The 12,043-nt window shown below is 43.3% G+C and overlaps 1 protein-coding gene across 3 annotated transcripts in view; it reads right to left on the reverse strand.

The window, feature by feature from the left end:
* The window catches only part of LOC122789296 (prosaposin), a 705,108-nt gene that overhangs the window by 383,989 nt on the left and 309,076 nt on the right, over window positions 1-12,043 (reverse strand). For 2 of the 3 annotated variants that reach the window (XM_044056612.1, XM_044056610.1), the window contains exon 8: window positions 4,348-4,353. The exons of the other annotated variant lie outside the window; for it this stretch is intronic. In XM_044056612.1, the coding sequence (XP_043912547.1) occupies window positions 4,348-4,353 (6 nt within the window). The remainder of the gene's footprint in view (window positions 1-4,347; window positions 4,354-12,043) is intronic. 3 annotated transcript variants of the gene reach the window in all.

Below are 12,043 nucleotides of genomic sequence, written 5' to 3' on the forward strand. Positions count from 1 at the left end.
TATATTTGGAGATAATCAGCCATGGTCCCCCTCAACCTTCATTATGGATGTTTACACAAACTCAAAGAACGTGCAAGAAGTAGGTGCCATGCCCGCTACCAACTGGGGTGTGACAGAGGTAACTGGCACTAGCAATGCAGAGTCTTCATCCAACTCACCAGAGATGTCCAGTGGAGGTTGGACAGCAGCAGAATCAGGGCAAGACTTTAGCCTTTTTAAGAGGTGGATGCACCTCAAAGTGGGTAGATTTAGCCATGCTAATATAGGTCAAAAGCTTAAGGAGTTTACTCGACAGATGGCCAAGGAAGATGGACTGGTGTGGAGAGAGTTTCTGGAACAAAAGCTTGACAAATGTTCCACTGGGTATGGTTGTGCATAGCACCCAAGCAAAGCAGGCACTTTGAGAAATCTGCCTCCCACACTGACATTTTCCTTTTCTCCTTTCCTGGCTGACTAACTTTCAAACAGAGAAAAAGGAACCACAAAGGGGCACTTATCTATAAACAGCTCAGTAGGAACCAGCTTGATGAAAGGTGTTCAGCACAGAGTATAAACTGTGGCATTTGGACTTAAAGCAAATAAGTTCTGAGGATAGAGCTTGTATACATCACCTTTATGCCTGCTCAGATAGCATACGTCTGATGTATGACACTGAGGGGCTGTAAAGGCTTTGCTATACTTGTCAGCTGTTTCGCTATCCTCAGCAAGATATCCCACATGCAATGAATACTGCAACAGTGAAAGAACAAAGACTGGACAATCGAGACAGCCAAAAGCAATAACAGGTGACAAAGTAAAACTGAACACAGTAGTTTTATCTTTCAGCTTTTCCCAGTTAGGGGTCGCCACAGCAGAACTGCGGTCCGCTAATGATTGGCAGTAGATTGTTACATTCCGAGTTGCCAGCCCTGACGCACAACCTTCATACTCCCATTCACGCACGTCTCCACACAGAAGATGCTTTAGCGGAGAATCAAACAGGATGTCTTACTGTGAAGCAACACTACCGCAGCACCACCACCGCAGTAGTAAAACCGAACACAGTAGTAGAATTCCAAAAAGCAAAAGAAAACTGTTAAATTGCCTAACAATATGCTTGAGGAAACTCTTATGAAAACCTGGAGGACAAAATGCCATATATGCTCAGTGGTTTCCTTGGAGACATCAGCATCACCCCCTTCCCATCATGTTTTGTCTTCCTTCACCATTTTTGTTTCTGACAAGGCTAAAAATTAATTCAGCCAACCAACACCCCCCACCCCCCACCAGCAAAAGTAAAGTGTGGGCTGGTTAAGGATTGAAATCTACAAGCAAACCTAGCATTATAGAAATACTTAAATCTCATACCTACTAAATAAAACCACCAACTTAAAAACTTTATTGGGCATTTGCTTTCTCTTGTTTAAATTTAACTGTCATATACAGCTGACACCCACAGAACAAAGCCGCCAACAGGATACTTATCCATAAAGTAGATCAGCCAAACCGATTGCTGATGCTCAGTACTTGCATGTACAACTTTCATAACATGTCAAGAAAGACAGCACAGGCAGACGTCCCTCCTACATCAATGGCATGTAGGTGTCCAGGATGGAGGGTATCCACTCTGTTGAAAGACGAGGGTGAAAAGCTAGGGAAGTTTTCTGTTGCAGAAACCAACATTAGCACTATGGGCCAACAGTCACCACAATGAGCATCCAATTGATGCCATGGTTAGGGAAAAAAAAAAATAGGAGGGGAGCTATAAGAAGCACTTAAAGCTTGTCCTCTATTACAAGGCCTTCTTAGCAGGACAAAGCTTCGGTTGCCTAAACCACTGGAAAAGGTATCCTGTGTGATATTTTTGTAGCCATCAGCTTCCTGGACAAACAGAAAGGTCAATTTGTGACACGTGTAACCAATCTAGTAAACTCTGACACTGGTTTGTTTCTCTTCTGGTCAAGTGATCTGCCATGTTATCTTGAGAGGAGACTCAGGATAACCTGTGGCTCACTCCTGCCTCCAGAGTCAGAAACTATGCTTCAACAGCTAACCCGCACAGAAGAATGCATCTCACATTTGCTTGCTGATGTATCACACCATGTTTGCCACTTTCAAAACAGTGCAAATGTTCAGGCATTCAAATTTGCTACAGAGCCTTGACAGCCATTAGGACTACATACCCCCGAAACGAACTCCTGTTCTGAAAATGGTTGTATACTGTTTAATTCTATAAACTCTGGTCTAGTCATGCAGCCTAGCCACTGCTAGTGGCACACACCGACAAAGCCCTGGTGAGGAGTTCAATTAGTAGCTTGGTCTACTTGCAATGCTGGGCAGGAGAAGGAGTGCCTCCATCCCATTTGTACTGCGGGGATGTAATGTATAGCTAAGGTCTCCTTGGAGGACTTGGCATGACACTGACCTTTGGGGGAAGAAAGAATTGCACTGAAGCCACGAGTGGCAGCCATTATAATCTGTGTAGGAGTGAGCAGCCATGTGATAAAGGCATCGAGAGCCTAAACGGGGTCAAATATTTCTATCCTTGACCAGTGAGTGGGGTTAAGCCATTCAAATGCTCACTACCAGAGCATCAAGTACCCCCAATACTGCTTGAATGATGTCCCCCACCTCCAGACAGCTCTTACTTTGGCTGCAGATGAAAGCCCTGTAGTTAAAGAATGAGCAGGAGTAGCAAGGGCTTTACAAAAAGCAGGCAACATGGCAAAAAAGTGCGTTTAGGAGCAACCTAGGAAGCAGAAAAGGACAGGAGCCCATCAAGGCAAGGTGAGAGATGTCTGCCATCTGAATGCCTTTTACTTGGTTTCAAGTAATCAACTTTCAGGTCACCATAAAGTGTGGTGCAGAAGAATTTTTTGAAGCAAGGAACATCAATCATTAACAATGAGGAATACTTCAGCATAGGGAACCAAAAAATACAGGCATCAGAACACAGCCAAAGAAGCGTCTGATTAGTCTGAAAACTGGAAGCTTTCAGCTTGGGAGGACAGGCTGTTGACTAAGCACATGGCAGCCAACTGGGGAACAATGTCGGAGACCTTGGCTCACCATGCAAATATCAGGATTGCAGTCTGTGAAAGCTCATCAAATCTAATGCCCTGAATCCTAGGGAGGTCTTCAGCTCTCCTCCTCTACATCCTTCTCATATGGGCAAGTCTCTCCTCCTCTACATCCTTCTCATATGGGCAAGTCTCTCACTGTGGTGCATCAATTACACACCTGGCCAATGCTACAGGGGCCTTGGTCAAGGTGCGCTGTGCAGAGTCTGCAGTTGGGGACACTCAAGGCCCATCCCAAAAACACCACCACAGTAACTATAAACATGCAGAGAATAGTCAGACATCTGCTCTCCAAATTGAGTATTTAATGAAAAACAAGTAGCAAGGCCAAACTGATGGACTGAAGAATGCGCACACAAAATGCATTGATCTGCACCCGCACAGGTGCTGAAAAAAAAGTGAATGGGGTGAAGAGATATCCAGATAGGAGGGCCTTCAGCATCTAGGAGAAGGATGGGTATAATCTCTCAAAGTCAAGCCTGAAGCATAAGCCTTAAAATTTTATCACCAGTGCAGCAGTGGACACTAAAGGCTGAAGTTGGCATATAAGCCTCTCCCACTTATACCATATAGCTCAGTGAGGTCCATGGAAGTGAATGCGGTCTTGAGTGGGGATGTTCCAAAGCTCTGGAAGTGTAGTTAGATGGTGAAACATCTACTACTGACACAAACCCACATTATGAATTATACAGCTTCACAGAGCCAAACATGTTCAAGTTACCAAAGCATCACAATAATAGCTGCCAGAGTAACTAAAACATGAAAACCGATAAGAGCTTTTTTTTTCTTTCTCGGGCGTTGGGGGGGGGGGGGGGGCAATCCATTACAAAGCTGTAGGAAAAAAAGTTCAGATCTTTACTACATTCTTAAATTTTAGCCAATGACGGTTCAGTGATTCCAAGAATAAAAAGCCTAACCTCACTGGTAACATTGCTTGTGTAGAACAAATCAACTGCACTCAAGCTTCAGTACCAGAACTGTAGGAATGCACTTCAGCATGGCTGCAAATGTGTACTGCAGCTTAAAAAAGATAAGCCCAGCCAGTACACAGTTAAGTCAACATTTCCATGCACAAATGGACAGCACTGTTGAGAGTACAGGTTTTCATCTGAAAATATACAAGTACGACTATGCATTTAGATTTTTTTTTTTTTATTTCAAACTCCCAGACTTCACATTTCCAGGCAGTCTGCAAGTCCCATTCTACAAACATGCAGTAACGAAAGAATACAGCAACTATAATTTTATAACTACCACATACACACAGTGAACAGTTTTTCAACATTACCTTATCCTGAAGTTCATCAAAACAGAAAAAAGAAAATGAGACAAAAGCAGTGAGAATAAGCTTAGAAAGCGTTAAGCTGCAATATTTTATATCCATACAGATGAGAACGTAAGGTTTATTTATACTCTACTCCCCAAAGCCCCCCTACCTTCAAGCATGTCCCAAACCAAACATTTATCAGAAAGAAATAGTTCATTATCACAATCAATGCTTGAAATAATGCAGATTAAAATCAGTTCACAATTAAGAGTTTTGGAAAATACAGTAACTATATTATGCAAGGAATTTTGGGCAACTTTCTAAATTGAAGTTTCACAGAACACTAATCATTCAACAATAAGCTCAAGAAACCAGTGTTACTGTAATCAATTTAATCAGCTCACCAAATCCACACCAACTGAAAACCTGTTTCACTATTTAAAACTAGCCTGGTTACATAACCTTTGGTAATCCTCTCGTATCAGAAGCTATATGATGGTTCTTAATAGCATTTCTTTTTGTTATGCAGAGAATGAATCTACCCAGACCTGCGCAAGTTGATCAGCGTTTACTGGGCCAACGACCACAAGGGCCTTTTTAAGCCTAGCCATGCATCCCAAGTCTCTGACAAGTTCTAGTACCCTTGAGAAGTGTAAGCAGAAGCTTCAGAGAGGAAACGTTTACATGCAGGGGCCTGGGAAATTAACTTTACAGGTTGCCTGTCCATTAGAGACACAAGTGGCAAACCAGGGATGACATTTCCTATTCCCCATCCAACTGTCCAAGTTGCAAGTAAAATGGGTTGGGGAGGAACTCTGTTTACATGGATGGACAGCCTGTTCCAGAGATGGAGTAGTCACTGGGATAACAATACCCTTTTCTCCAGTAGGTCCTATTTATATCACAGGCAAGGTACAAGGCTTTAGAACCAGGTAATTCTGGTGTCATTTGATTTGTGGATATGCAAGAGGTACAGAGTGGAGTCTGACAATGCCCTGTATGCCAGGCATAGAACTCCCCTCCACAGCCTGTAGGAGACAGAATACAAAGATAGGGCTTTGAGGCAATTTGCATAGAACATTTTACTTGCACCTTGCATTTTAGTGAGGGACCTATGTGGACATTCCACCTGTTGGATATGCCTGGTTAGATACATGCCAAAGGGGGCACTGTACTCAATAACAGGTGTGAAGAACGCCGAATGTAGTAGAAAAACGACTTCCTTGGACCCAGATTCCATACCTTTGTTCATAAGCTGCGCAACAAAGATTTTCTCACTACTGTAGACACGTGACAGTCAAAGACTAGACCACCGTCTTTGTCCAAGTCCCTGACTACTACTGAACCAACTAAGGGGTGTGTCGTTGCTATGACCGTTACGAGAGGTGGAATACTTCCCGAAGTATACTATGATGCATTTGACAATTCGCTTTAGTCCATGGCTCTGACACCAGTTTGTCTGTCAGCCCTGCCTGGAGAACATTTGTATCAGTGCGGCACTCAATGAAAGCTCCTCGGCTAGAGACCATGGACATTGGCCTTCACTTCAGAGAAGTAAAATGCCAAAAAGGAGCAGTCCAAGGGCCGATCCCCGAGGGACTCCCCTTGTGACTGTCCCCTTTGTAGAGGTGGACCCCCCCCCCCCAATTCTAGCTTCCTGGGTCCTGTCTTGCAAGTCAACTGGCTATCCACTGGGGTGACTTACGGGTTTGTACCAAACCTCGAGTTAGTCAATGCCAGAGTGGGGTATTATGTCAAATGCCTCGGCCAGGTCAGGATGAGCAGTGTGAACCCGAGCAGTGTGAACCATTCTGCCCTCATCCATTGCTTTGGTGACCTTATCAAAAAAAAAAAGTCGACCAGGCTGAGTAGGCATGACCTGCACTTGACTAAACCAAACTGGGTTGGGTCCAGCGTCTGTAGATTTACTACATCATTATTAATCATTTCCATGATAATTCTTTCCATGGCTTTGCACAACAGCCTCATTAGACTTACGAGTTAGTAGATGATCCACCTTTGTGGAGAGGGATGACTGTTGTTGCTCTCCATTCCTGAGGCACAAAGCCTGTTTGGAGGCTACAGTTAAAAAGTAATTCCAGAGGACCTGATAGAACTTGTTTTATGCTATTTAGAAGGCATCCTGGGACATTGTCTGGGCCCACTGATGCAAGGTTCTAGGCCTTGGAGACAGCATTAAGGACCTGTTCCCTAGTGATAGCAGGGGGAGTTATTTGTTGGCATTTCCTGTGGGAAAGTTGAGGGGGGAGAGAGAGAGGAGTAAAGTTACAGCTGAATTTAGCCAGTACATTTGCTTTATCTTCTGGTTCAGTATAGGTAGCTCCATTTGCAATGAACTCTGCACACAACTATGTAGTGCCTTTGAGGTTGTGGATATCAAATTTGGCTTTAGTAGAGACTTTGTCCTCAGAATTAAGTTTGATGAGAGCACTTTTATCCTGCTAGGTGCTGCACCTCAATGTTTGTCATGACTTTCTTCTTTCTGTTATACAGCCTATGGATTTTGTGATTCCACCAGGGTGGCTTGTTTTTTTTTTTTTTTGTTAGTTCTGTACTTTTTCCTGGTGGGTATAGCTGCCTCTATACATTCATGAGCATCCCTGTATAGAGTTTCTGTAAACAGTTCTGCATAGGCAGTGTTCTCAGGGTTTATGGAGGCTTGACATTTTACCAGGTTATCATTTAATCACAGGAAGTTAGCCATGGAGTAGCTCCTGAATATTCCAGCGTTAGCTGGGGGGGGGGGGGGTTATTTTTACTTCAAAGGAAACCATTCTGTGGTCTGACCCTATCAGGGAAAACATTACAACAGAGGGTGTGTGCAGCACTCCCCCCATATTTGCAAAGATCATATCCAGTATGGTTGCACCCCCTGGTTAGTGTACTGACAATCTAGTCCATGGAGTTTGTTTACAAACTCCAGGAATCTCTGTGGCTGTACATTTGATGTCACATAGGATTCTCAGTTAACAGTAGGGTAATTAAAGTCACCCATGAATATGGTACTGGGTTGTATGGTGATAGTTTCCAATAAGTTGAACACATGGTATGGATTTCCTGGTTTAGAGGGGGACCTACAGCCTGCAAGGAAGTGATGCTGGATTTTGCCTATGGTGATTTGAACATGGAGAAGCTCAAGTGCATTGTTCTGCTTGACCAGCCTTGAGGTACATTTATTTTTGATGTAAACTGAGACACCTTCTTTAGTCCCCATTCATTTAGTAGCTGATCTACATACGCGTGGAAAGCATAACCTTGGACCACAAGTGTGCTCTCCGTGGCTTTAAAGCATGTCTCAGTGACTGTACAGATCTCAGCATTCGCTAAGGTGAAGATGGTTTCTACAGAGTGAAGTTTTTTTGTTTAAACTCCTAGTACTGCGCAGAAATACCTTTAGATTTTCTTGGTTTTGATTTGCTATGATATAAGTATTCAGTTTGACATTACCTAAAAAGGCACTATTGGGGAAGACCATGTTTTAGCTAATATTCGAAAGCCCAGATGGGAAAGGTGCAGAACATCCCTGGCAAAGCAGTGTGGTCCATTGACCATCTCCTTCCAGGCCGATAAATATTGCACCCCTTAAGATGACCAAGACAATTAAAGTCGGCCATCTTATTCGTACTACGGCATCATCCCTGGAGAAGGTAAAAATGCTGCTCAATGCTAGGCTCATACTAGCCTTGGAGACGCACTCCAAGAGCTCCATGAGGGGTCTCTTCGTATAGTCTAGGGAGGTACATCTCGAGTCACACCCACATGGAGTACGACGGAGTCCTACTGGTGCTTGTGGCCCAATGACCCGAGTGCATACGTAATCTGTCTAATCCTAGCCCCTCATAAGCAAGTGACATTGACTCTCTTTCCTCTAATGGTGAGGGGCACATCAGTGAGTCTTAGTCGTCTCCATTGACCAGAATGTTGGGCTGTGTGGTGGCTTGCCTTATAGGCTTAGAAGTAGAGGACTCCATGAGATGTTGCTATATGTGCTGATGTGGGTGTTTTGAAAGAGTGCATTTGGAGCTGCCGAGGGTATTGTGTGTACTTCATCTGGCTGCGTCTGGGGCTTAGTAAGGTTACATTTAAGTGCCTCAGCATATGTGGGTCTATATGTCCGCTTTGAATTGTGTGCGATGCGTGAAGTGTACTACTGACAACATTAGACGTTAAGAGCACTTATGTGAGAGCTTTGCCTTCAGCGATACTATACATTATCTTTCACATACCATATCAGTTTGTCTCCTGTTTACTGACAACCAGTTAATTCTCAATGTCCACATTGCCACAGGATGCCTGTATCTATCAAGCTGGTAATGGAGTTAGTGGGAACGGCCATATCAATGGCAACACACTTTTTTTTTTTTTTTTTATAGATTAGGCAGCTGAAGTGAGAATATAAAAAAAAGTCAGGTGTATTTGGTTTGCAACTCTGGGGACAGTACTTGTCACGGCACACTAGTTGTCATGTGTGCAACTAAGTATTGGTGAAATTTCAATTGCGCTTTTACAAGAAAAATAAAGTGTTTCTACAGGGCACTGCCCAACACTTGATGGGAAACTAGTAAGTAGACCCTGAAAATTTAATGACAGTATTCAGGCAGATATTCTAAAGTTAGAAACAAATCAAGCAGTACTTACTGAAAACTAAGAATTAGCTTGTCAAGAATGATGGAGGGAGTCACATGAATGGCTACTGCCTGGCTACTACTAGTGCTGGTCTCACAGCTTCACTCTGCTGGGATTCTCTTCTGACCAGAAACAATCTGTAGCACCAATCCCAAGCTGAGAAGCAGGCCACAGCCTGTTTGGTGATCCACAGTCTTGTCCCAGATGATGCAATGGTCTGTAGGCTTCTTGTAGCCTTTTCCTGGTAGATCTCTTGAACAGCAACCTGACCAATCAGGATCATCAAGCAGACACTCACTGCTCAACCAGAAACAGTCAGGAATCAATACACTTCTGCTCCTCTCACCAGGAGCAGAATATAAACAAAACAATCAAAAATTTAGAGCGGTCAACTACAAAGCAGTTATTAGGTTCTCCAGTTACCAGCAGTCTCCATTAAATAATGCCTCTGTGCTCCTCCTCTCACCAGGAGAGAAACAGAAGCACTAATCCCAAGATGACTACTGAGAGGTGAGGGCTCTCCAATAATTGGTTGTCTTGCAATAGCTTTGCAGATTTTAAAAGGCAATATAGAAAAAATGGTTTATATCCTAAGCACTGCAGTCTATACTAAGCAGTTAGATATGAAAGAGGGCAACTTGTGCTTTAGCTGTCTAAACTTGAGTGCCACTTACCTTAAAAAAGCAAGACTGATTGAAAGGGGGTAGGCACTTTGTATTCTGGTTCTATGGAATACAGTAGGATAGCCAATACATTTAAATAGTTTAAGTGATTTCACAAAATGATAATTTTGCGCTCACTAACAGCCAATGAAAGGGGAGAGGTAAGGAGTTAGGTGGTCAAATTAACAAGACACAGGCGACTAGAAAGACAGTTGTTTAAAAACACAACCCCACAAGGGTGGAAGAGTGGGGAAATAAATGTGTGCAACTTGAGACAACTGTGGTCTCTCTCCTAGTTTTAACATGCAATTGAAAGCACCATAGGATTTAAACAGTATAAAGAAAACAAATCACAGTATACAAAAATAGGAGGCGGCAATGAAGTAATACTGGTTTGAACAGAGCTGAACTGAGGTGAGTCATCAGCCACAACTCAGCAGAGATACCAGATGACTAGAGGCTTCTGAGCTTCCTAAAAAACATAACTTGCCCATTTTTTGCTCTATTATACTATTTACAGCACTTGGTGTGTACATATTTAACACTATTTTCTTACTGTAAGCTAAACTGCACTGTTGTACTACATTTATCTGCCTTACTGTGCCTGTTGTCATTCAGCTTTTTCCAGTTAGGGGTCGGCACAGTGGAACTCCGGTCCGCTGATTGGCAGTAGATTTTTCACGAACGCAGAGGTGCCAGCTCGACATTCAACCTTCAACGAAGGCACACCCATTTACACATGTCTTTCGAACACCCACCCGCTGGGAGGACAAGCAGACTCCACACAGAAGGCACTCCCACACTCCAGCCAAGAATCGAACGGGAGAGCCTCTTGCTGTGAGGCAACACTACCGCTGCACCACCGCGGATCCTTACTGTGCCTGTTAAAAGTCGTATTTTGTTGCTGTTTTCACGGTTTAAAGCTTTTTCTGTTTTCACCGATTGCAAAGTAACTGTTGCTACTTCACTGTTTGCAAAGCAGCTGTTCTGTTTTGCCATCAGGGAGTGTTTTAATAACTGATTTGTTTGCCATTTAAAACATTCTTTGGTGTCTCCTTCCTGTTTTTCTGCTGTTTAAAACTTTTTTTTATAGTGTTTCCCGCCTAAATTAGTGTAGCTAGTAGCAAAGTCCAGATATAGGTTTGCTGCATCGGGGTCTGCTTGTAGTGGCTGTTGTATTCTAAGCACATCTTCCAAGGTCTTTTTGATTGGAAGAGGTACTTCTGCACCCTTGTGAGAAAAGTGTGACGATTGGTCCAGGGCTTGGAGTAAACACAATCAATGGTTCTTTTGGAGTTTTTTTTTATTTTAATTTAAAGGTCAACTTCTGGTATTTAAGCCCTGCATTTCAGTGAATTTCTGCTTGTCTGCTCGTCGTTCAGCATCGTGCGCTGCCACGAAAGTGTGCCATAGCTGGACAGAATTTTAACAATTTTTTCCCTTGGATACAGCTGTAGAACATTAGTGTAGTCCTCTCTTTAGTAAACTTCCAGTGCGAATAGTATTGCTAGTGAGCTGTGACCTATTAAACAACCGGCTAAAAACCAAAAAAAAAATCTACAGAGCACCTCCTAGGTCAGTCCTGAAAACACCCTCTTTTTAATCAGAGTTCTTCACACCTAGCATTACAGACAGCTGGACTACCCTTGGTTTCTTCTGCCAGCCTTGTTGACTTGGGTCTCCTGATGCAGTGTAGCAATTGCCTCGTGTACATTGACAACTCACTACTAATACCTCACCTCTAGTAGAGTGAGCTGTATCTACACCAAGAATCTTGGATCCTTGATCTCCAGCATTCTAAACAGTGACACTAAAGTTGCCAACTCAGCCACCACTACTTATGCTCATCCTACACTATTCATACACACACTACACATCCAATATATAAAAACATACATGAAGGTTCTCTCAAAAAACACCAGAGACCTCCAAAACATGAGACTGTTATAACCAACAGTTCCCACAGCACCCACGACGCACACCAGTCTCACCTAAGCCCTTAAGGCGCAACAGTTTTCTCGTCATTGGAGACTCCATAGAGAGACAAGAATGTCCCACTCTCTAAGTTACACAAGGAGAAAGTCAGAGTCAGCTGTCTTTTGCCAGGATTTGTCAGATGACGCATGCACTCTGGTCTCTCGGCAACAACCACTATTATGACAGTCATAGCTCATGCGAACGACTGAGACATACCTCACTAAATATATGAACAGAGACATGATTGAGCAGTGCCCAAGACGGGCATGTCCCTAGCCTAGAGCAGCATATTACCCTCACCTAGAATGAGGCCACAGGATAAACAAAAAGATTAATAACTGGCTTAGTTTTTGGTATCATTTAAAGGGGACTGTCAGCCTGGGATGACATGGCCAAAAAACCTCACTGCTTTGCCAGAGATGGTTTACACC

Source organism: Protopterus annectens, chromosome 14.part0 (genome assembly GCF_019279795.1).
Source record: "Protopterus annectens isolate FY-2018-M chromosome 14.part0, PAN1.0, whole genome shotgun sequence".
In the NCBI taxonomy this organism is placed as follows: Eukaryota; Metazoa; Chordata; order Ceratodontiformes; family Protopteridae; genus Protopterus; species Protopterus annectens.